The sequence below is a fragment of the Carcharhinus amblyrhynchos genome, chromosome 12 (genome assembly GCF_965287045.1).
Source record: "Carcharhinus amblyrhynchos chromosome 12, sCarAmb.v2.hapA, whole genome shotgun sequence".
Classification (NCBI taxonomy): domain Eukaryota; kingdom Metazoa; phylum Chordata; class Chondrichthyes; order Carcharhiniformes; family Carcharhinidae; genus Carcharhinus; species Carcharhinus amblyrhynchos.
The window spans coordinates 25,330,461-25,356,215 of NC_137335.1; the positions used below are offsets into that span (position 1 = coordinate 25,330,461).

At 43.1% G+C, this 25,755-nt stretch overlaps 1 protein-coding gene and 1 pseudogene across 9 annotated transcripts in view; one reads left to right on the plus strand and one right to left on the minus strand.

Moving 5' to 3' along the window:
• afdna (afadin, adherens junction formation factor a) overlaps positions 1 to 25,755 on the minus strand; it is a 240,997-nt gene that overhangs the window by 58,778 nt on the left and 156,464 nt on the right. For all 9 annotated transcript variants that reach the window (XM_080200251.1, XM_080200249.1, XM_080200246.1 and 6 more), the window contains 3 exons: positions 21,160 to 21,425; positions 18,173 to 18,316; positions 11,840 to 12,038 (listed from right to left, as the gene is read on the minus strand). In XM_080200251.1, the coding sequence (XP_080056377.1) occupies positions 11,840 to 12,038; positions 18,173 to 18,316; positions 21,160 to 21,425 (609 nt within the window). The remainder of the gene's footprint in view (positions 1 to 11,839; positions 12,039 to 18,172; positions 18,317 to 21,159; positions 21,426 to 25,755) is intronic.
• LOC145350864 (small ribosomal subunit protein eS27 pseudogene) lies at positions 20,506 to 20,879 on the plus strand (annotated as a pseudogene).

Genomic DNA, 25,755 nt, shown 5'->3' on the forward strand with positions numbered 1-25,755 from the left:
ACAGTTTACAAAGATGGACCAAAGAGATAAGCTAGACAATAGCAGCTCAACCCTACAATCAAAAGAATTTGCAATTGGAATAAAGTCCAGATTACCCCCACAGGTACCCCAGAGCAGCCTGGCTCTTATTAACAACTCAGTTGCTAACCAAATAGCCTTTCCGTTTAGAAAAACATAATCAGAACTTAAACAATGAGTTCTGTAATCAATAACTTTGATGTTTGCTAATTAATGTTCATCAATAACCTTGCCACGCCTGACTCCAAATTCTAACCCCCGAATAACCTTTCCCCAATAAAGGCAGATTTTGGAAGGTAACAAGATCACCAAAACATGATCTACATTGAAGGAAAAGACAATGGCATTGCTGATGTCCTACCCTGAGCTGAACTTCAGAAGCGCAGCAAGGACACTATTGACACTCCCTCTGCTTGCCGTACATTTGATTTTTCAGTGACAGTGTGACTGCATACCTCTTCGTTTACTTTTGTTGGACCACAAAAAAAAGGAAATTGAATTCACTCTTCTCTCTTTTGGCTTCCATATGACATGGAAAAAACATCCAGAACTTTATTCTTTTGCCATTTTAAATAGAAGAACTGAAAAAAAAAACCTATAAGTCACATGATCACAGGATTGGCTCTTCGTTTGGGAGCTAACTCTAGAAGTTACAAGAGCAAAATAATTATTTTCTGTCAGTGATATGTCACACCTCATTGTACAGACCAATTGTAACCATGCAAACAAAGACACTTGCATATCAAAAGTCATTAAGCTTGTGGGCCTGCTAACAGACTCACTTCACACATGGGACTATCCAGACCCATTTCAAGGAAAACCAACAGGACATCGTTTTCATTTGATTAGCTCATCTTGCCAACAGAGTCAGCGGGTCTGTCAAGACAATGGCTTCCTTCTCAGTATGGATAGTAACTCAACAACTTTGATGTTTTTCTCTTTTAATCCACAGGTGCTTCGGTCCGCCTTGTTGTCCAACAAGGGGCATACACGCGGTGGGTTGTGCAAGGGCTGTTCTTGGATGTTTCGAGAGTAGCCTAGTGCTTTACGTTGTTAGCGTACGCTTAAACCGGACCAGCTGATGGGCAACACGACAGCTCAGTGACTATCACTGTTTGCTGTGCAGATACATGGATTTGCGTCAGTGTCTGTGGGAGTTTGCACATTCTCCCTGTGCTTGCGTGGGTTTTCTCCAGATGCTCCGGTTTCCTCCCCACTCCAAAGATGTGCTCTTAGGCAGATTGGTGTAACAAATTGTCCCTAAATTAGTCTCCCCTCAATCTGGTTTCCAATGTGGAGTGCCATAAGCGTAGAGGTCATGGGTGGAAGAAGGGACTCACAATGTTGAAATGGCAGCATGGGCTTGTTGGGCCAAAGGACCTGTTTCCCGTGCTCTGTTATTCCTTGCTCTTTGTTCTAACAACTGGGACATTAGCCTTCTTAAATTCAAAGCCAGTTCCAGACACTGGATAAATGTTGTTTTTGGAAGTTATTGTGGAGCAAGGAAGTTAAACGACTTGGGTGACCATTTGGAAATCTCTGTATACTTTTGTAAATTGAGAAATTCAGTCTGCTGCTTAATCAACTGGAAAAGATTCCAGCCAAACAACTAAGCAAGCAGCCTGTTACGATCTCTCAGCTTCTTTAAACCTGTTCCTGCTGGAAGATTTCCTACCATTGCCTGCTGAACCAACCCAGTGTACCTACTTCATTTGTGTCAACTACAAAGAGAACACTACAACTTCAGTCTTCAGCCAGCTGAACACAAAATCCTAAGTGAAAATATATCTGGTAGTTAAATTATTTGATGACAACTTACGTGCCTGTGTGTCAAGAGAACAAAGTCTACAAAGCGGCTTAGATAGGTTAAATGAGTGGGGAAAAATTTGGCAGATGGTGACTATAATGTAGGAAAATGTGAACTTGTCCAGTTTGGCACGGCAAATAAGAAACTGTACATGTTTAAATTGAGAATGACTGCAGAACTTGACTGATTCCTGGGATGGTTGGAGTTATCTCATGAGGGAAGTCTGAGCAGGTTGAGAATCGAGAAGAACAAAGAGTGATAATATTGAAACATATAAAATCTTGAGACTTGACAAGGCAAATGCTGAGACGATGTTTCCCTGGTACAAGAGTCTAGATCCAGGGGACAACAGGTTTAAAATAAAGGGTCTCCATGGGTCTTCAGTTTGTATAATTCTCTTTGCTAGAGACTAGTGGAGGCTGGGTCAATGAATGTATTCAATGTGGAGTTAATTTGATTTTTGATAGGCAAGGGAGTCAAGGGGTGCAGACAGGAAAGTGGAGACAGGCCACAGTCTTATCGAATGGCAGAGTACGTGCAAGTAGCCAAATGGCCTATTCCTGCCCCTAAATTCTTGTGTTCTTTAAAAGGAAGTTAAGAGGAAACTGACACTAGCCTTTAAACACAAAACAGATTTAACTTCGTCAAGATTGCACAAGCATCATACATGAACTATGGTAGATACAAACGGTCAACAGCCTATGAAAAATTGGTTCACTATTAAAAGACAATTAGAATTTATCTTTTAATGCATCTTGAAATGCAGGTGTTACAACAGAGACAGTCAACTATTTCATTTTCTGAATTCAACAAACCCAACCACACAACAGTAAGTGCAAGATAATGTTATTACAACAAACATTCACTTAAATAATCTTGGGACTGTGCAAATGGTACACTCATGTAATGCAGAACCTGTAACTTTCACTGACTCCTGTGCACTAGCTGAACTATGCCTACTCAGTTTCTCATTGCAGACTGGATAGCTCAAAGGGCCTGGTAGATTTTGAGTCACTAAAATGTGGTTACTATTTAGAATACAGATGGTCAGTTGGACATGTTATTGTTCAGCAAATTAAAGAAAATGAAATTCATCCAAGAGATACAAGAAATACTGATTTTCCCATACTTTGAAAGCAACAGAAGTCTCATTGTGTGCTTTTAAAGGGCACACCGTCCAGTTTTGTAGGAAACAAGAGAAAGCTAAGGAATCAGATTCAGGACACTGACTTGGTACTATTGAAATCCATTTCTGATTAACAGCTGTGTCAGGCAACAACTGCTTGACCTTAATCTAAGGATGGCAGCACTTAGTTATTCATTCTTCATTGAACTGGAAGTGTAGAAGAAAATCACAGTTTGCTTCTCATGTAAAAATCAACTTAAAGCACTGCAAGAAAGTAAGTCTTCTCGACTTCTGTCTGAAAACTCACTGGGAGGTCATTTGTATAAAATTTGTTTGTTTCTGCTTAAATACATTGGTTTATGAATCCAATTCTCTCTCTAGGCTGAGATATATAGAATACTAGTGTTATTTATCCATCAGTGAGTGATCCCAAGAAAATAAGAGACTATGTTTATTAAAGTAGATACACTACTTTTAAGATTAACATGCACACCAGATCACGTTTTGTTTCTTTGGAAGTATTGGGCAAAAGTGTAAAACATGTGCCCAAATTATAACCCTCAGTTTCATCTCCCTCCCTCAGAATTCATCTGGATGTCATTCACCATCTTGAAAACCAAGATATGCTGATACTTGTGGGGATGGCGAAGAAGTTAAAGCATAATCTTAAATTTTCCTGACTTGACAATCTCAGATAGCTCTATACAACATCTACCACACCTTAATAGAAATTTGATCCACTGCCAAGGGAAAAAATGCTGAATTAAAAGGTACAGCAAGTGGAGGACAATACTCCAAAAATACCTCCCTCGTCTTCTTCATCCAAAGATCATCTTTAATAATTAACCTTCTAAATTCCAGAGAATGCAAGTCTAGTTTGTGTAATCTCCTTTGTGATTTCTCAAAGCACTTTCCTTTGCAAACATATTTGTTATATAGACTGAAAAATTAGAGGCAAGTTGTTCAGTGGCTGTGCAACAAGAAAGTGAAAAACATGGTAACTGTAGCAGATGCTCAGAATTTTGTGCAGTCCACATTTGGGAAAAACTTAAAAGTTTGGTCAAAAACAGTACCCGTCTCTTTCAACTACTGCACTGAGTCATAAGGGGAGCTAAAAATAAGGTAAGAGCATTTTTTTAAAATGCGTGAACGATCTGCTATGGATTCAAGTTTGCAATTTGTTTTGCGAAATCGAAGGATTAAATTACAAGGAAAGAATACACCAACTGTCATATATTCCCTGGAATTCATTGGTTATGGAGTGACTGGTATAATGTATTAAGGGGAACTAACAAGGCACTTGGAGAAACTATTTCAGCCGGTTGGGTAATTCAGAACTGGAGGCAGTCTAACAAGTCGAACCAGATTTCTTTCAGTGAATCGAGGAAATACTTACAAATGCTTAACTAAGTAGTAACTAATGCTTGATCAAGTGTTAATTGTAAAACAGATTGATGATTTATGGGGCATTGGCACCAGTATTGGGGCAGATGGAACAGTCTTCGTCTGAACCGTGCTGGGACCAGAGTCCTGGCGAACCGTATAACTAGGACTGTAGATAGGGCTTTAAACTAATGGGGGCGGGGTGGGAGAAATTACAAAATCTAAAGTAAAGGAGAGGCCACAGGTGCAGGAAAATGTTGAGGATGTCCTAATAATAAAGGGAGTAGGGGGCATGAAAAAGGTTGGTAGCGTTCCTTCAAATAAGGTCCAGATAAAGGCTGGTATAAAGACACTTTACCTGAATGCATTCGGAACAAAGTGAATGAACTGGTGGCACAGATCAGCACAAATGAATATGACCCGGTGGCCGTTATGGAAACGTGGTTGCAGGGTGACAGGGACTGGAAGCTGAATGTTCAGGGGTATCAAGTGTTTAGGAAGGATAGACGGGAGGAAAAAGGGGGTGGGGTAGCTCTGCTGATTAAGGATAATATCAGGGCAGTAGTAAGGGAAGATATAGGCTCCAAAGAGCAAAACATGGAATCGTTGTGGGTGGAGATAAGGAACAGTAAAGGGAGGAAGATGCTGGTGGGTGTGGTCTATAGGCCCCCAAATAATAACTTAGAGGTGGGGCGGGCTATAAACAAGCAAATAAATGATGTGTGCAGAATTGGAACGGCGATAATTATGGGGGATTTTAATCTGCATATTGACTGCTTGACCCAAGTGAGACGTGGTGGGCTTGAGGGAGAGTTCTTGGAATGCTGTCAGGATAGTTTCCTTGAACAGTGTGTGACAGAACCAACGAGGGAGCGAGCTCTCTTAGATCTGGTGTTGAGTAACGAGGCAGGAAGAATTAGGGATCTTATTGAGGGATCCGCTTGGGACGAGTGATCATTGTACAGTTGAGTTTTTGATGCAGATGGAGGATGAGAAAGTAGGGTCCCGAACCTGTGTCCTCTGTTTGAACAGAGGGGAGTATGATAGGATGAGAGAGGAATTGGCAAATGTAGATTGGGGGCGCAGATTGGTTGGTAGGACGGCTGAGGAACAGTGGAGGATCTTTAAGATCTTTTTTGGTACTCAGCAGAAATATATTCCGATGGTAAAGAAGGAACGTAGGAGAAGGGATAAACAGCCGTGATTATCAAAGGAAATAAAGGAGAGTATTAAATTAAAAGCTGATGCGTTCAGAGTGGCTAAAAGTAGTGGGCAATTAGAAGATTGGGAAAGGTTTAAAAATCAACAAAGAATGACTAAGAAGTTGATAAAGAAAGGAAGGATAGACTATGAAGCTAAACTAGCACTAAATATAATAAAGGACAGTAAGACTTTTTACAAATATATAATGAGGAAGCTGGCTAGAGTGAATGTTGGAAGGATGAGGGGGGGGGGGGGCGGATTTAGTGGTGGGAGATGAGGAAATGGCTGAGGCCTGAAATAAGTTTTTTGCCGCGGTCTTCACGGAGGAGGACGTGAATAGTTTGCCGGATATTAAAGATAGAAGGATGGTAGGAGTTGAGGGCCTGAATGCACTAGAGAGGTAGTGCTTGATAGACTAACGGGACTGATGGTGGACAAGTCCTCAGGACCGGATGGAATGCATCCCAGGGTTCTAAAGGAAGTGGCAAGGTGATAGTGGATGCCTTTGTGATTATTTACCAAAATTCACTGGATTCCAGGGAAGTGCCGGAAGATTGGAAAATGGCTAATGTTACACCGCTGTTTAAAAAAGGCAGCAGACAAAAGGCAGGGAATTATAGGCCGGTTAGTTTAACGTCTGTAGTTGGAAAAATGCTTGAATCCGTCAAAGAAGAAATAGCGAGGCACCTGGAAAGGAATGGTTTGATAGAGCAGATGTAGCACGGATTCATTAAGGGGAAGTCGTGTTTGACGAATTTATTGGATTTCTATGAGGATGTGACTAGCGCGGTGGACAGAGGGGAACCAATGGATGTGGTGTTTCTAGACTTTCAAAAGGCGTTTGATAAGGTGCCTCACAAAAGGTTGCTACAGAAGGATAGGGTGCATGGAGCTGGGGGTAAGGTGTTAGCGTGGATAGAAGATTGGTTGTCTAATAGGAGGCAGAGAGTTGGTATCAATGGGTGCGTTTCTGATTGGCGGTTGGTGACTAGTGGAGTGCCGCAGGGATCAGTGCTGGGGCCTCAGCTATCTACCATTTATATAGATGATCTGTAGGAGGGGGCTGAGTGTAGGGTGACGAAATTTGCTGATGACACAAAGATGAGCGGTAAAGCAAATTGTGCAGAGGATGTGGAAAGTCTGCAGAGGGATCTGGATAGGCTAAGCGAGTGGGCGAGGACCTGGTAGATGGAGTATAATGTTAGCAAGTGTGAGGTTATCCACTTTGGCAGAAATAATAGTAGGAGGGATTACTATTTAAAGGGTGAAAAGCTGCAGCATGCCACGGTGCAGAGGGACCTGGCGGTCCTTGTGCATGAGTCGCAAAAACTCAGTCTGCAGGTGCAGCAGGTGATCAAAAAGGCAAATGGAATGCTGGCCTTTATAGCAAGGGGGATAGAATATAAAAGCAGGGAGGTCTTGCTGCAACTGTACAGGGCACTGGTGAAGCTGCAGCTGGAGTACTGTGTGCAGTTTTGGTCGCTGCACTTGCGCACGGATATTTTGGCCTTGGAGGGAGTGCAGAGGAGGTTACCAGGCTGATACCGGAGATGAAAAACTCTTCCCGCTCAAAAAAGACAATAGGACTAGGGGGCACAGCCTCAAAATAAAAAGGGGGGCAGTTTAGAACAGAGTTGAGGAGGAACTTCTTCACTCAAAGGGTGGTAAATCTCTGGAATTCTCTGCCCGTTGAAGTGGTGGAGGCTGCCTCGCTAAATATTTTTAAGACGCGGGTTGATCGGTTTTATGGGGAGAGGGCGGGAAGGTGGAGCTGAGCAGCGACAGATCAGCCATGATCTTATTGAATGGCGGGGCAGGCTCGAAGGGCTGGATGGCCTACTCCTGCTCCTATTTCTTATGTTCTTATGAGGAGGTTGAACTATGAAGAGAGACTAAGTAGACTGGGTCTGTACTTGCTGAAGTTTAGAAGGATGAGGGGGCATCTTATAGAGACATATAAGATAATGAAAGGGATGGATAGGGTAGAGATAGAAATTCTTACCACTTACAAAGGATAGCAGAACTAGAGGGCACAGCCTCAAAGTTGGGGGGGGGGGGGTGGGTAGTAGTTTAGATCAGAGTTGAGGAGGGACTTCTTCATTCAAAGGGTGGTGAACCTCTGGAATTCTCTACCCGCAGAAGTGGTGGAGGCTACCTCGCTAAATATATTTAAGTCATGGGTAGATAGGTTTTTGACAGAGAAGGGAATTAAGGGTTATGGGGAGAAAGTGGGAAAGTGGAACTGATCCACTTCGGATCAGCCATGACCTTATTGAATGGCAGGGCAGGCTCAAGGGGCTAGATGGCCTACTCCTGCTCCTATGTTCTTATGATGCCTTTGGTTAACCAAAATCTAAAGCATTTGGGGGGAGAAAAGTGGGTAGATGCAATTAAGTTACAGATCAGCAATGATCTCACTGAATAGTGGAACAGGCTTGAGGGGCTAAATGACATATTCCTGTTCCAATTTTTCACACACTTTGAAAACCAGTTCACTGCATATCTTTCTTTTCTCTTAATTTTCTCTAACCTAAAAGCGTTGACAATGAATGGCTTAAAGTTCTACAGGCATCAGCAGCTCAGATGCCTGATATTGGGTAACTATGGAGAGTAAGCTTCAGATTACTGAACATATTTTTTTGGGAGGGCAAGGTGGCGAGCACATCTAGTTTTGTCCTTGTCTAATATCAATGTGTACAGAATTTTAACAAGTTCAGTGATCAGGGCTGAAAGCCTGACTGGCTTCTCTCTAGCAAACTGTAATGGTCTATCACCTGTAAAAAAAACAGCCTAATCAATAAAAGGACCCAGGGTTGATTCCAGCCTTGGATGACTGTACAGAGTTTGCATGTTCTGCCCATGTCTATGTGGGTTTCCTCTGGGTGCTCCGGTTTTCTCCCATGGTTCAAAGATATTCAGATTAAGTGGTTTGGTCATGCAAAATTTCCCTTTCATGACTAAGGATGTGTAGGTTAGCAAGATGTGTAGAAAAGATTAGCCGCGGTAAATGCACAGGGTTACAGGGATGGATGCAGGGGAGAGAGAGATGCTCTTTTGGTGAGTCGGTGTAGACTCAATTGGCCAAATGGCCTCCTTTTGCACAGTGTTCTACGGTTCTAATGAATCAAACCACCAATCCCAACAGTTCAATATCATTCCAGATAGTCCATTTATGAAATGGATTAACAAATTCAATGGGCAAGCCCTGGCTAAGTTCTTAGAAACCTACATAATACTGGTTTTCAAAAATGCAGCATGGCGAAAACATCTGCACATTGGACCAACAATATGATGTAGCCTCTTCCTAATTATTAGATGTTTGATCATTTTGACATAGAAAATCATCATAATTTGAGTAAAATCATACATACTGAAGTAGGTGCTTTTTTCAAATTAGCCAATTCCTTTTTCCTCCCAAGAAACATAGTTATAAAATAGTTTATCCAGTATTTCACCCAAAAGTAAAGAGTATTCACCAGCAAACTCGCGAAAGCGTGCATCAAGAGTAAAATTCTCAGAGGTGTAGGAGCAGAGAAGGATTTGGGTGTATAGCTAGGTTAGTTTAACGTCTGTTGTTGGAAAAATGCTTGAATCTGTCAAAGAAGAAATAGCGAGGCACCTACAAAAGAATTCTTTGATACAGCACGGATTCGTTAAGGGGAAGTCGTGTTTGACAAATTTACTGGAATTCTAGGAGGATGTGACTAGTGCAGTAGACAGAGGGGAACCGGTGGATGTGGTGTTTCTCGATTTTCAAAAGGCGTTTGATAAGGTGCTGCACAAAAGGTTGCTTCAGAAGGTTAGGGGGCATGGAGTTGGGGGTAAGGTGTTAGCGTGGATAGAGGATTGGTTGTCTAATAGGAGGCAGAGAGTTGGTATCAATGGTGCTATTCTGATTGGCGGTTGGTAACTAGTGGAGTGCCGCAGGGATCGGTGCTGGGGCCTCAGCTATTTACCATTTATATAGATGATCTGGAGGAGGGAGCTGAGTGTAGGGTGACAAAATTTGCTGATGACACAAAGATGAGTGGAAAAGCAAATTGTGCAGAGGGTGTGGAAAGTCTGCACAGGGATCTGGATAGGCTGAGCGAGTGGGCGAAGACCTGGCAGATGGAGTACAATGTTAGCAAGTGTGAGGTTATCCACTTTGGCAAAAATAATAGTAGGAGGGATTACTATTTAAAGGGCGAAAAGCTGCAGCATGCTACGGTGCAGAGGGACCTGGGGGTCCTTGTGCATGAGTCGCAAAAACCCAGTCTGCAGGTGCAGCAGGTGATTAAGGCGGCGAATGGAATGTTGGCCTTTATAGCGAGGGGGATAGAATATAAAAGCAGGGAGGTCTTGCTACAACTGTACAGGGTACTGGTGAGGCCTCAGCTGGAGTACTGTGTGCCGTTCTGGTCGCCGCACTTGCGCAAGGATATTTTGGCCTTGGAGGGAGTGCAGAGGAGGTTCACTAGGCTGATACCGGAGACGAGGGGGTTCGACTATGAAGAGAGACTAAATAGACTGGAGTTTAGAAGGATGAGGGGGGATCTTATACAGACATATAAGATAATGAAAGGAATGGATAGGGTAGAGGTAGAGAGATTCTTCCCACTCAGAAAGGCAGCAGGACTAGAGGGCACAGCCTTAAGATACGGGGGGAGCAGATTAGAACGGAGTTGAGGAGGAACTTCTTCACTCAAAGGATGGTGAATCTCTGGAATTCTCTGCCCATTGAAATGGTGGAGGCTACCTCGCTAAATATATTTAAGACACAGGTAGATAGGTTTTTGACAGACAAGGGAATTAAGGGTTATGGGGAGAAAGCGGGAAAGTGGAACTGAGCCACTTCAGATCAGCCGTGATCTTACTGAATGGCGGTTCAGGCTTGAAGGGCTAGATGGCCTACTCCTGCTCCTATTTCTTATGTTCTTTTGTTCTTATATGTGCATAGATCAGTGAAGGTGGCTAGACAGGTGGAGAAAGCAATTAAAAAATAATATGGCATTTTGGGCTATATTAAAAATCGGGGCATTGAGTACATAATCGGGCATACAGTACAACAGCAAGGAAGTTATGCTGAACTTACACAAAACACTAATTAGATCTCAGCATTGTATACAGTTCTGGGTGCCACACTATAGGAAGGATGTGAACACTTGGAGAGCATGCAGAAGAATGGCTCCAGGGATGAGAAATTTTATGAAGATAGATTGGAGAGATTGGGACTGTCCTTCTTAGAGAGAAGGAAACAAAAAGATTTCAAAGGGGTGTTCAAAATCATGAGGGGAATGGACAGAGTAGATGAGAATAAACTGTTCCTGCTCATAAAAGGATCAAAAACAAAAGGGCACAGGTTTAAAGTGACATGCAAAAGAAGCAAACGTGATACGAGAAATATTTTTCACACGAGTGTTTCAGGTCTGGATTGCTCTGCCTGGAAGTGTAATGGAGCAAGTTCATTTGAGTTATTCAAGGGGTGCATTAGATGATTATTTGAATAGAAACATTGCACGGAGATATGGAGATAAGGCAGGATTTAAAGAGCCGTTGCAGATGCAAAGGGCCAAATGGCCTCCTATGCCAAAACATTTTTGAAATTGTGATCAACAAGCTTTACAAAATGGGCAGAGTGAGATATAAAAACATTTCAGCCTTTTCTAATTTTCTCCATGCTGCATCATGGCACATGCACCTCCAGCTGAATAGCAGTCAGAATTCCTGGGCACATGGTCCATTCCTAATTCAGCAACTTCCACCAGGATCCAGCTAACTCAGCAAAGAGCTGGTGTAGGATCTTGGTAATCCTGGCCCATGCAACTCACTGACTAAATTGAAGAGATTCATAGCAACCCTGTTAACTCTTGATACAAAACATGGAGAAACAATTTGTTACAAGCGAATAAAGTCCTAAATTTACTGATGCTGTAATCAGTTTGGAGGCCCATTTCTGATTTGGTGAATATTTATAGATTTAAATTCTAAATGGCTTTGAAGTGGCAAGTTATTTTCAGTATTCTGTTCAAAAACACAATGGTCCTTTGGAAACTAGCCTCTAAAGCAGATAATGGAAAATAGCACAACAAATCTGGTAAAAGGAAGTTTGGTTACTCAAGTGGCAAGTTTTCCAATAAAACTGGTGACTGGCAATATAAACATTTTCAGCTACCAATTTTTAAAAGAAATGTGGTAGCCAACAAGGGATGTGCATTTGTCACAGGTAGTTTTGCAGTATTCCTGTTTCTGGTAAAGGCAATGTAACATTTTCAATACTATTTCCATCACTGGGAGCAATACAAAGGATTGGAAGATATTACCTCTCTGGCAAAGTGGTTCTAAGAATTCCTGAAGACCATTAGGAATGTTCCTGACAACATCACAAGAATATCCATCTTCTGGTAATAGAAAAGGGAGCTGTAGATCAGGGTCCTCTTCCAATTGCACCTCCCTACCATCACTGCGAGCAAGTTCATCAGCTGTGTTCTCTGCTAATGCCACTACATTTTCAATCAACTCCTAAAAAAGTAAAGCCAATTGCTGGTCAATGTGCATTGCTAAAAAAGGAAGGAAACAAATGCTATGTTTATACTGTTTGCTGATGCGATTTGGCTAACTGGCTGAATTGCAAGATTCATTAGGATTTTTAAGAGCTACATCAGAGAGTAATAAATAGATTTCCACTAGTACTAAAGATAAATGAAGCAAAAAGCAGCAATTTGTCCATGAGGAAAGAGAAAAATCTTCCTTATTAGCCAAACTGAAAGGACATCTTTCCAAATTGGGAATAGAGAGCTGAGATCTAAGTGCTTATGACTCCAAAGTGGAGCATTTGTGACCAAGTTATCGATAGTAAAATATTCTGAACATAAAATACTAAAATTCTTAATCCTTGCAATTCAACTTGAACTACATGTTGCTGCCGAGAGACACACTAGTAGGAATATCTAAGTTCGACATTACTTTTACCTGCAATATGGATACCATAGGTTTCTGGGGACTTGGGTGGGGAGAGTTGGAAGGAATAAATTACGTGAGTCAAAGGACTTAAGAAACACTGTAGTGAGATGGGGTAAACATATTTGGGTTTGCTTTCTCAAAAGAGTAGTCTGAAACTTTTTAAAAAAATGCGCTCGAGACATAGATGGCACTCAGTCTTTCCAAAACTTTTACAGAATTCAAATTTCTCGATTGGCAGCGGTGAGAAACAAATTTGGGTCCCCAAAGCATTATTCTGAATTCTTTGGATTACTTGTTTAGCAACATCAATACAGCATCATAGTTGCACCACACTAAACTACAATGTATGGGACTGGAATAATGAGTATTCATGGTGGATTCCCTTCTTTGTAGGGTATTAAAGAACTAGTGAAGCTTTTATAGCAACACCAACAATCATTACGCTCATTTATTCTGTCAACCCACGAATGACCAAACATGGAACTTGTGACTTCTGGATCGCTCGTCTCGGGCCCTAACCGCTACAGCACCCATGCAGGATAACTAACTACGGTACCCTGTAATGAATGCAACTAGGCAGATCGAGGCCTCAAGTTTTATTTTAACATTCAAAGCATGAACGGCGTGGACTACTACTACATGTTTTCATTGCCCGTTGGTGAAACTGTGGTGATGGGTTGTTTGTAGTGCAGTGAGTTGGGTCTTTTTGAGTTTTTCTAGTTACCATTTTGTTTTCTCCTGGCCCCTTCTTTTGCCAATTTTGGCATATTTGTTTTTGCAATAGCTATAAGGAAGATGTTTCCAATTCGTGGAGTTCCTGCAGTTAATGCAAGACATGAAAGTAGCATACAACATGATATATAACTTTATGATCAAAGAAATTTTGAAATAAAAGTTATCCATCTTCTACCTCCAACAACATACATGTCTCATCATTCTCAATTCAGCTTCCAATTTTTCGTCATTGCACCTCGACGCACTGCTTTATAACTGTTACTCCTCCTTTGAACTTCCTACTGCTCTCATCCGCTAAAGATCTCGTCCACATGGGTGGCAGTGGCTAGCACTGCTGCCTCTCAGTGCCAGGAACCCAGACTCAATTCTGGCCTTGGATGAGTATATGGAGTTTGCAGATTCTCCCCATGTATGCGTATGTTTCCTCCAGGTGCTGTGGTTTCTTCCCATAGTCCAAATATATGCAGGTTAGGTGGATTGGCCATGCTAAAATTGCTCCTTGTGTCCAAAAATGTATAGGTTAGGTGGATTAGCCATGGTAACTGCAGGGGGCACAGGCCTGGTTAAGATCCTCAGGGTTGGTGCAGACTTGCTGGGCTGTATGGCCTCTTTCTGCACTAGGGATTCCACGATTCATATCTGTGCTTTCCAGTTTTACCTTCACATTACCTCCTACTTTCACCGAGGAACACAGATAAATCTTTCCATTGCCCTACAAACTTTTAAAACCCAAGAATGTTATCTGTTCATGACTAATTAATCACCTGACAGATTTGGAAAGGTGAGACAAGCATGAAAGCCATCAACATAATCAGTTTGATGGGTTTCCAGTTTGAGGTCTATATTATTTTGTTTCTGTCACCAGTCACTGCTTTACAGTCAAGAGGGAAGAGTTACAGTCTGCCTTCAAGACTGGTAGCTATGATATGGAGATGCTGGCATTGGACTACAGTAAACACAGTAAGAAGTCTCTCAACACCAGGTTAAAGTCCAACAGGTTTATTTTTAGCAAAGCCATTAGCTTTCAGAACACTGCCCCTTCATTAGGTGAGTGGATGTTCAGCTCACAAACAGGGCATATAAAGACACAAACTCAATTTACAAAATGGTTGGAATGCGAGTCTTTACAGATAATCAAGCCTTAAAAAGGTACAGGCAATGGGAGTGGAGAGAGGGTTAAGCACAGATTAAAGAGATATGTATTGTCTCCAGATGGAACAGTGTGAGAGATTTTGCAAACCCAGCCAAGTTGTGGGGGTTACAGATAGTGTGATATGAACCTAAAATCCCAGTTGAGGCCATCCTCATGCGTGCAAAACTTGGCTATTGGTCTCTGCTCAGCGACTCTGCATCATCATGTGTCACGAAGACCGCCTTACATAAAAACATAAGAAATAGGAGCAGGAGTAGGCCATCTAGCCCTTCGAGCCTGCCCCGCCATTCAATAAGATCATGGCTGATCTGTCGTGTCTCAGTTCCACATTCCCGCCTGCTCCCCATAACCCTTAATCCCCTTGCCTATCAAAAACCTATCAACCCGCGTCTTAAATATATTTAGCGAAGCAGCCTCCACCACTTCAACGGGCAGAGAATTCCAGAGATTCACCACCCTTTGAGTGAAGAAGTTCCTCCTCAACTCCGTTCTAAACCGCCCCCCCCCTTTATCTTGAGGCTGTGCCCTCTAGTCCTACCGTCTTTTCTGAGCGAGAACAGCCTCTCCACCTCTATCCTATCCATCCCATTCATCATCTTATATGTCTCAATGAGATCTCCCCTCATTCTTCTAAACTCTAACGAGTACAAGCCCAGCTTATTCAGCCTCTCCTTGGACAACACTTACCCGAAGATCAGAGGCCAAATGCCTGTGACCGCTGAAGTGTTCCCCAACAGGAAGAGAACGCTCTTGCCTGGTGACTGGATGAATGAACACTGCTTGACAATGTCGTAGCATCTGCATGGTCTCCCCAATGTACCATGCCTCAGGACATCCTTTCCTGCAGCATATCAGATAGACAATGTTGGCCAAGTTGCAACTGTATGGTGTCCTCATGTGAGATGATGGCATCCATGTGTGATCCAACTCATCTTGTAGAGGCTGCTGCGACAGGGTTGTGTGATGTTGTAGTCACTGTTTTCCTGAACACTGGGTAGTATGCTGTGGACAATGGTCTATTTGAGGTTGTGCGGTTGTTTGAAGGCAAGAAGTGGGGGCGTGGGGATGGCCATGGTGAGACGTTCTTCTTCATCAATGACACGTTGAAGGCTCCAGAGATGATGTTGTAGCTTCTCTGCTCTGGGGCAGTACTGGACGACGAAGGGTACTCTGTCCGCCACGTCCCGTGTTTGTCTTCTGAGGAGGTCAACTGACAGTTCCGATACGCCACAACGGAAAACCTCACCGACCTCCTCAGAAGACAAACACGGGACATGGCGGACAGAGTACCCTTCGTCATCCAGTACTTCCCCAGAGCAGAGAAGCTACAACATCTTCTCCGGAGCCTTCAACCCGTCATTGAAGATGATGAACATCTCGCCAAGGCCACCCCCACACCTTGCTTTCAAACAACTGCACAACCTCAAACAGACCATTATCCACAAACTACCCAGCCTTCAGGAGAACAGTGACCACAACACCGCCACAGCAACCTCTGCAAGAAGTGCCAGGTCATACACGGATGCCATCACCTCAAGTCAGAACACCCTTCACCAGGTTCATGGTGCATATACTTGCAACTTGTCCAACACGGTCTACCAGATATGCTACAGAAAAGGATGCCCTGAGGCATGCCACATTGGGAAGACCATGCAGACGCTACGACAACGGATGAATGAACACCGCTCAACAATCACCACGCAAGAGCGTTTTCTTCCTGTTGGGGAACGCTTCAGCGTTCACGGGCATTCGGCCTCTGATCTTTGGATAAGCGTTCTCCAAGGCAGTCTTTGTGACACACGATGATGCAGAGTCACTGAACAGAGACTGACAGCCAAGTTCTGCACACGAGGGCAGCCTCAACTGGGATCTTGGGTTCATGTCACACTCTGTGACCCCCATGACTTGCCTGGGCTTACAAAATCTCACTAACTACCCTCACTGGAGACAATACACATCTCTTTAACCAATGCTTAATGCTCCCTCCACTCCCATTGTCTGTACTTTTAAGACTTGATTACCTGTAAAAACTCAAATTCCAACCATTATTTTGTAAATTAAGTTTGTGTCTTTATATGCCCTGTTTGTGAACAGAACTCCCACTCACCTGATGAAGGAGTAGCGCTCCGAAAGCTAGTGGCTTGTGCTATCAAATAAACCTGCTGGACTTTAACCTGGTGTTATGAGACTTCTTACTGTGTTCAAGGCTGATAGCAGGTCTCAAGGTCAAGTCACAGTGGTGGATGGCCCACAAGGGAAGTGTTTTATCTAAATTTCTGTATAGCAATCAGCACATACTAATGCGGTGTTCAATTCCAAAGTGGAGCTTCAACTCTCAAAACCTCCGACAAGATTCCTATCTGGACGGCAAGGTAGCACAGTGGTTAGTACTGCTGCTTCACAACTCCAGGGACCTGGGTTTGATTCCCGGCTCGGGTCACTGTCTGTGTGGAGTTTGAACGTGTCTACGTGGGTTTCCTTCGGGTGCTCCAGTTTCCTCCCATGCTAAAATTGCCTCTTGGTGTACTAGGATGCATAGGTTAGAGGGTTTAGCGGATAAAATATGTAGGGATATGGGGGTGGGCCTGGGTGGGATTGTGGTCGATGCAGACTCGATAGGCCAAAGGGCCTCTTTTAGCACGGTAGCGTTCTATGACTTCTATGATTCCTATCAACTGAACCAATTTACTTCTGGATCACTGCACATCATTTTTGCATGGCAAGGGTGCTTTGTGAAATTTTGGTGAGCTTGGACTAACAGAGTAAGCAATCATGAGAGCGTGAACAAAGGCTTTATTCCTTAAAAAACACCCATGCTGACAATAACCCTCTAACTGCATGGTCATAACTCCCAATATCCAAGCTTGTACAGGGCATGAAATCAGGCTTTTCACAAACCCCCAGGATCCTACTCCGTCTTTGCATGTATTTTCAGAAACTTGTCTGGCATTTCACACTAGTTTGTAGACTACACTTATTGTTTACAGTGGGTCTAAATGTCTTCTTGCTATACAGCCTCAGTAAAACAATAGCTTTCCTCTGTCTTTAACGCCTATTTTGGCTGCCATCTGTTCAAAACTTACTTTAGAAAGAGCAAGCTTACATTTATATATTGCCTTTCACTACCTCAGGACACCCCAAGTACTTTACAGGCTCTGTCATTGTGGTTAACACTAAAAGGTAGCAGTCAACATATGCATAGCAAGATTCCACACAGCATTGAGCAGATCACACTTTTTCTTTAAAAATGTTTGCTGCCAAGTTTAAAAATGAAAATCATGATTTTGGCTACATCAATTTATCCTCATCTCCTAGTTTTCAGCTCACTGTTCTGCAGCTTCAAATGGAATCAAGTATCATATAAGAATCCATTTTTTAACATTTTACTTAAATTTATTTCAACATTTAGGCATGTCTAAATTTCAAATTATTAACGTGTCAACTACCAGCAGTCAGCAAATATCCCCAAAAACATCTCACTGTACTTTCCTTTAAAAACACAATTTGCATATTTAATTGTACCAAAAATACTTGACTCAATCCACTGTCCATCAAATGTACACAACTGGTAATTTTGATCAGAATTAGCGTAACCAGTAAAAACCTGCACATGACACACTCCCCCACTCCTGTAAACACTCGCCAATGTACCAAATCCCCCCTCCTTCCCATCCTCCACCACCCCACAACCTTTATTTGGACTTGTTAAAAATTTCAATGCTAAACAATGTCAACATGGTAACCCCCTTAATACTTAAAATACAACCTCAAAAATGAAATTACTATAGCTCAGCAATTTAAATACCTGAGGAATATAGGGTTCATCCTGTGCACAGTGATAACTTTGAAGCAGTGCTTGCAGTTGCAATGAATTCAATTTAAAGCAAGTATTGTTGATGTTTGAAACGTCTTCTGCCAGATATTTATCCATTGTTAACAATGTAGTTGCCTAAAACGGTAATAAGCAAGTTCAGGTTTCTGCACCAAAATCATTTCACTTTCTCATTAAAATTATGAGACTAGCTCAAGAACTTTCAACAGGCATCATAACTACAAATACAAATGTACAAAAAATATTATTGGAGAAAATAATATTTCTCAAGTAGCACATTGACTCTGCCAAAGATACTGCATTCAACACTCTATTTTACTGTATTTAACGGGGCAAATTTCTCCATTCTGCCTGCAATGGGAATTGGAGCGGGCGAGGGGTGGACCATGGAAAAGTCCATTGACCTTGGGCGAGAATTTCTGGTTTTGGGGTGAGTGTGGCCGGAAAATCTGGCCCAATGTATTTTTTACTGTATTTAACTGACATTTAATGTTTGTTCCAATGAAAGGTGTCGACGGTGATCGATGAAAGGTCACAGTCTTGAAGCATCAACTCTTTCCAGTATTTCGTGTTTTGATTATAGTTAAACACAACTTACTTTTAACAAATCAATACTGTTTTTTCATAATTAATCTTCACTTGTCCATCAGACTGTTAATTTTGTCCTGAATTGTCACTAGACATTTGCCACCGCTGAGCCCAAATTTATTGGGCTGTCATGCGGGGTTTATTTTTACATTCTTTTTAGAGCATTTTAAATTTTCCAGTTCTCAGGCAGCCCCATATTTAAGGGTTGAAAGATTCTGGCCACAGCATTTGCAGATCAGATGCACCCCATCCAGTCCTGTTGACTCATTAACTTAAATACAATCAAGTCCACTCAATATTTCAACTTCCCCTTTCACAATAACTCTGTCAGCTTCTTCTTTCTTGGTAAATACAAATAAAGTACTTATTTAGTACCTGAGCCACGCCCTCTGCCTCTCTTCATAAATTCCCACTCAAGTCCCTGATGCATCACATATGTTTTTAACAATTAATATGCCTTTAGGGGAGCCCAAGAATTTTCTTTTATATTAGCTGACAGTCTCTTCTCATGCTTTCCCTTGGTCACTCATTTCCTTTCCCATTTCCCTCTGAAAATTTCTATATTTAGTCTAGTTCTCAATCTGACAGCTATGTGCACGTTTTTAATGCTTCAACATACTCTCTATTGTTACTGCTCTGGAAGCTCTGATGTTGGTTGCCCTATCTTTCCTTCTTGGGAAGTATACCTTGACTGTACCCAAAACACACACAACTTTAAAAGGTAGTTCATTGTTTGGTTATGCTTTTGCCTGCCAGTCTGAAATTCCAATTAACTTGGGTCTGCTTCACCCCACTGAAATTGACCGTCCTTCAATTAAATATTTTCACACAGTTACTCTTAGCATTTTGCATAGCAAATACAAATCTTCTAATAGTGATCACCAAAAATTCCTGAACTGTCACTTGATCAACGTAACACACCTCATTCTCCAAAAGTAAATGTAGCAATGCCTCTCGCCTTGTTGTGGTAGAAACATACTGATCAAGAAAATTCTCCTGAACTCAGTACAGAAATTGTCTCCCTTTTCTGCTCTTGACACCATTATCATTCCATCCTAATAAAGACTGGTAAAAGTTCATTCCCATTACTCTACAGCTTTCACACCTAAACGTGTCCCTTATATTTTACTACTATTTGGCTGTCAATAAAATATAACCAATATAGTAATGGTACCTCTACTAGGCTCCATACTTAACCCCTCCAGCATATCCTCTCTCTCTCCAGCATTGTATCAGTTAATCGATACTGCCATCTTGTCTCCTATTTTTCCTGAACGCCTTATATATAGGAATATTTAGTATCCAGCCCTGACTTTTTGAGTCAGGACCATATTATTGTCACAACGTATTTCTGTGTGCCTGTAGCTCACCAACAGGCTTTGTGCATTTACATACAGACTGTAAAGGTAATTTAGACATTGCATCATCTTAGTCTGACTTGACCTAATACCATTGTTTTGAAGGGCTATGAACACTTGCCTGTGAATTAGGATTAGCTCAACTCCAGTTATACTTCGATAATATCAAATAATTCAAAATTTTAGATTTATTCTCACAATTTAAATACCAAGGGCTGGTTCATCTAATGACGGGATATGTAAACACAATATTTTTAATTATCCATTCCTTTTCTTTACCCCACAATTAAACTATTCCAAAAACTGGAAGAAAATACTGAATTCTTTGCTGATAGTAGTTTATTGCATGCTAGAGAGCCAATGCTAAAGATGCCTCTGGCAAACGATTTGTTGCATCCATCTCCTGAGGAGGAGACGAGAAAACATAAGCAGCAGCAACTGGTGCAAAGCCCCACCTCCTACTTCATGGGTGTCAAATGTCCTGGTTGCTACAAAATCACGACAGTTTTCAGCCACGCACAGACGGTCGCGCTATGTGTTGGGTGTTCCACTGTGCTTTGCCAGCCCACCAAAGGAAAAGCCAGGTTAACAGAAGGCTGTTCCTTCAAAAGAAAGCATCACTAAAGATGACAGTTGGCATTTGAAGGTGGGTGAGATGCCACCCAGCCAGGCATCATGAGCCTGGCTGAGGGGCATGGATCTGCTTCCTGGGGGTGTGGATGGCAGGATGGAGCTGGGGAAGTGGAGGGTGCACACCCGTGTCCTCGAACCTCACCCACCTGCTTTCTAGAAACTTTTTTGGATCCTCTTGTTGGTATTGAGTTGAGTTATTTGTTAGAATTGTCAAATAAAACAACATAATGTATTGGGGAAAAAAAATTAAATGGAGGCGGTTCAGCATGTAGTCCCTTTATGACATCCATATAGATTACTAACTAATTCGAGTGGGATTAGAATGGAATAGGCATAAAAGTGAGACTCCACACAGTATTAATTATAATTTCATTAACTGACCTGTACAATTCTGCTAAGATGACAGTCTGCAGCCAGTTCCAAGCCCTGTTTCTCAGCCCATGCTTCAATGTGACCGAGTTGCTGTCGGATGATAGCTCCCCAGTAATGAGAACAGAGGCACGAATCTGGCTCGGTGACCAGTTTATTAAATAGCCACATGTTAATAAAATGAAAAAGCTGAGAGAATAATTGGATAGTGAGAGCAGCATTCACACGGCAACGACGCAGTAAAGACATTGCTCCTGTCAATGTGTGCAAGACATCATCTGGAAAACAGAAAAAGGAAACATTTCAGTTGTATATCTAACTCCAAACATTATTACATTTTGAAGTTTTGACTTTTAGATTGTTTTGATATCTTAGTTTTATAGAGTCTGCCTCAGCACAAAGGCAAAAGGGCACAATTACAAGTCTAGCTACTGTGTGAACACTAAGAAACCATGCTTAACCTTTACAGAGATAAAATATGAATCACTCGATTTTCTAAAAGCAAGTTTTCATGTTTCAGATTTGACTTGAGTTACAGACTTGCATCCAAAACATTGTTATGGCTTTTATTCACTTTTTTAAAATCTTGTCTGAAGCTCTGTAGACTATTGTTGCTTAACAAAGCAACCACGTTTGACTTTCTCCTCTACCTTTGGACATAGAGGACACCACTATATCACTAAGATATGTACAGTGCTAATTATTTATTGCTTCTCTTCATTTTAGATAATGCTCTCCATAAAATGAGTTCTTTAAGAGAAATGGGTGGAACAGATGATACTATTTTGACAAATTCACAAATGATGCACAGTATAGTAGCCTGTGAGCACAGAAACTGTATTGCATGAAGAAAATTCTTAACCAGTGAGCTTGCTCTGGGAGACGACGCCAGTGGGAGAGACTGCAGCCAGACTGAGATTCAGCCAGAGTGAACATAAGAACATAAGAAATAGGAGGAGTAGGCCATCTAGCCCTTCGAGCCTGCCCCGCCATTCAATAAGATCATGGCTGATCTGTCGTGGCTCAGTTCCACATTCCCGCCCTCTCCCCACAACCCTTAATCTCCTCTCTTATCAAAAACCCATCAACCCGCTTCTTAAAAATATTTAGCGAGGTAGCCTCCACCACTTCAACGGGCAGAGAATTCCAGAGATTCACCACCCTTTGAGTGAAGAAGTTCCTCCTCAACTCCGTTCTAAACCGCCCCCCCTTTATCTTGAGGCTGTGCCCCCTAGTCCTACTATCCTTTCTGAGCGAGAAGAGTCTCTCCACCTCTATCCTATCCATCCCATTCATCATCTTATACGTCTCAATGAGATCCCCCTCTCATTCTTCTAAACTCTAACAAGTACAAGCCTAGTTTATTCAGCCTCTCCTCATAGCTCAACCCTGGCATCAGCCTAGTAAACCTCCTCTGCACTCCCTCCAAGGCCAAAATATCCTTGCGTAAGTACGGCGCCCAAAACTGCACACAGTACTCCAGCTGCGGCCTCACCAATGCCCTATACAGCCGCAGCAAGACCTCCCTACTTTTATATTCAATCCCCCTCGCTATGAAGGCCAGCATCCCATTCGCCTTCCTGACCACCTGCTGCACCTGCAAGCTGGGTTTTTGCGACTCATGCACAAGGACCCCGAGGTCCCTCTGCACCGTCGCCTGCTGCAGTTTTTCGCCACGTAAGTAATAATCCTTCCTACCACTATTCCTACCAAAGTGGACCACCTCACACTTGCCAACATTAAATTCCATTTGCCAGTTCCTGGCCCATTCACCCAGCCTATCTAGATCCTTCTGTAGACTCTCCACACCCTCTGCACAATTTGCCGTTCCACCAATCTTGGTGTCATCAGCAAATTTCGACACCATACACTCGGTTCCCTCCTCCAGATCATCTATATAAATGGTAAATAGCTGAGACCCCAGCACCGACCCCTGGGGCACTCCACTAGTCACCATCCGCCAATCCGAATAGCACCCATTGACCCCCACTCTCTGCCTCCTATTTGACGACCAATCCTCTATCCACACTAACACCCTACCCCCAACTCCATGTCCCCTGACCTTCCGCAATAACCTCTTGTGAGGTACCTTGTCAAACACCTTCTGAAAATCCAGAAAGACCACATCCACCAGCTCTCCTCTATCCACCGCCCTAGACACATCCTCATAGAACTCCAGTAAATTTGTCAGACACGACTTTCCTTTAACGAAACCGTGCTGCGTCTGCTCTATCAAGCAATTCCCCTCAAGATGCCTCGCTATTTCCTCCTTGATGACGGATTCTAACATTTTACCTACCACAGACGTTAAACTAACCGGCCTATAATTCCCTGCCTTTTGCCTGGCACCCTTCTTAAACAACGGCGTAACATTAGCCGCTTTCCAATCTTCCGGCACTTCCCCGGAATCCAGCGACGTCTGGAAAATAACCACCAAGGCATCCACTATCACCTCCGCCATTTCTTTCAGAACCCTCCGACGCATTCCATCCGGTCCTGGCGACTTGTCCACAATCAGCCCCCCCCCTCCAGTCTGTCGAGTACCGCCTCTCTAGTAACAGTAATGTCATTAAGACCCTCTAGTCCTACCACCTTTCCATCTCTAACACCCGGCAAATTATTCACGTCCTCCTCCGTGAAGACAGAAACAAAAAAGTTATTCAAGACCTCAGCCATATCCCCATCCCCTACCACTAAGTCCCCCTTCTCATCCTCTAAGGGACCAACGTTCACCCTAGCCAGCCTCTTCCTTTTTATATATTTATAAAAACTCTTGCTATCCTTTTTTATATTAAGTGCTAGCTCAGCTTCATAGTTTCTCCTACCCTTCTTTATCAACTTCTTTGTCAATCTTTGTTGACATTTAAACCTCTCCCAATCCTCTTCTCGCCCACTACTCTTAGCTACTCTAAACGCCTCCGCTTTTAATTTAACACTTTCCTTCTCCTCCTTCGTTATCCACGGCTTATTACCTCTCCTCCTACTGTTCTTTTTGACCATCGGAATAAATTTCTGCTGAGCACCAAGAAAGATCTCCTTAAAGATCCTCCACTGCTCCTCAGCAGACCTACCTTCCAACACGCTCCCCCAGTCCACATTCGCCAATTCTTCTCTCATCCTACCGTACTCCCCTCTGTTCAAACAAAGGACACGTGTCCGGGAACCCACTTTCTCCTCCTCCATCTGCACCAGAAACTCCACCATACAATGATCACTCTCCCCAAGAGGATCCTTCACCGCAAGGTCCCTAATTCTACCCGCCTCATTACATAACACCAGATCCAAGATAGCTCACTCCCTCGTCGGCTCCAACACACACTGTTCAAGGAAACTATCCCAGCAGCATTCCAAGAACTCCTCGAGCCCACCGTGTCCAACATTGGTCGACCAATCAATACGCAGATTGAAATCCCCCATAACTACGGCCGTCCCATTCCTGCACGCCGCACTTATTTGCGCATTAACAGCCCGCCCCACCTCCAGATCATTATTCGGGGGCCTATAGACGACACCCACCAGCGTCTTCCTCCCTTTGCTGTTCCTAATCTCCACCCACAATGATTCCACTTTCTGCTCCTTGGCTCCAATATCATCCCTTGCTACCACCCTGATGCTATCCTTAATCAGCAGAGCTACGCACCTCCCCCCTTTCCTCCCGCCTATCCTTCCTAAACACTTGATACCCCTGGACATTCAGCTCCCAATCCCTGTCACCTTGCAGCCACGTCTCTGTAATGGCCACCAGATCATATCCATTTGTGCCGATCTGTGCCACCAGCTCATCCACTTTATTCCGAATGCTTCATGCATTCAGATAAAGTGCCTTCATCCCAGCCTTCACCTGGACCCTATCTGATGTAACGCCACCAACCATACTCACGCCCCCTACTCCCTTTATTATTGGGACATCCTCGGCCTCTTTCACTTTAGACCCCGTAATGTCACCTACCCTCGCACCCCCCCGCCCCCAATTAGTTTAAAGCCCTGTCTACAGCCCTCTTTACTCGATTCGCCAGCACTCTGGTCCCAGCACGGTTCAGACCAACCCCATCCCGCCTGAACAGGTCCCACCTACCCCAATACTGGTGCCAATGCCCCATAAATTCAAACCCATTCCTCCCACACCAATCCCTGAGCCAATTCACTTCCTTAATCCTATCAACCCTACGTCCGTCTGCACTCGGTTCAGGCAGTAGCCCAGAGATAACCACCTTGTCGGTTCTACTTTTTAATTCCATTCCCAGCTTTTCATACTCCCTCCCCAGATCCTCAGTTCGCATTTTGCCTACGTCGTTGGCACCCACATGTACCACAACGACCGGATTCTCACCCTCCCACTCCAGGTTCCTCTGCAGCCCAGATGCGACATCCTGGACCCGAGCACCATGCAGACAACACACCCTTCTGTGCACTTTGTCATTGTGACAAAGGACAGTGTCAATACCCTTCACCCCACTATCCCCAATCACTACTACGTTTGGAGCTGAGTGGGAATTCAGTGCTGGAGGGAAAGAGGTGCTCATTTTTGGGAGCAGTGAAGAGGTGGACCTGCAAGGGAGACTCGAGGGCAAGTGAAAGGTAGAAAGAAATCAAACCATGAAGTCACAG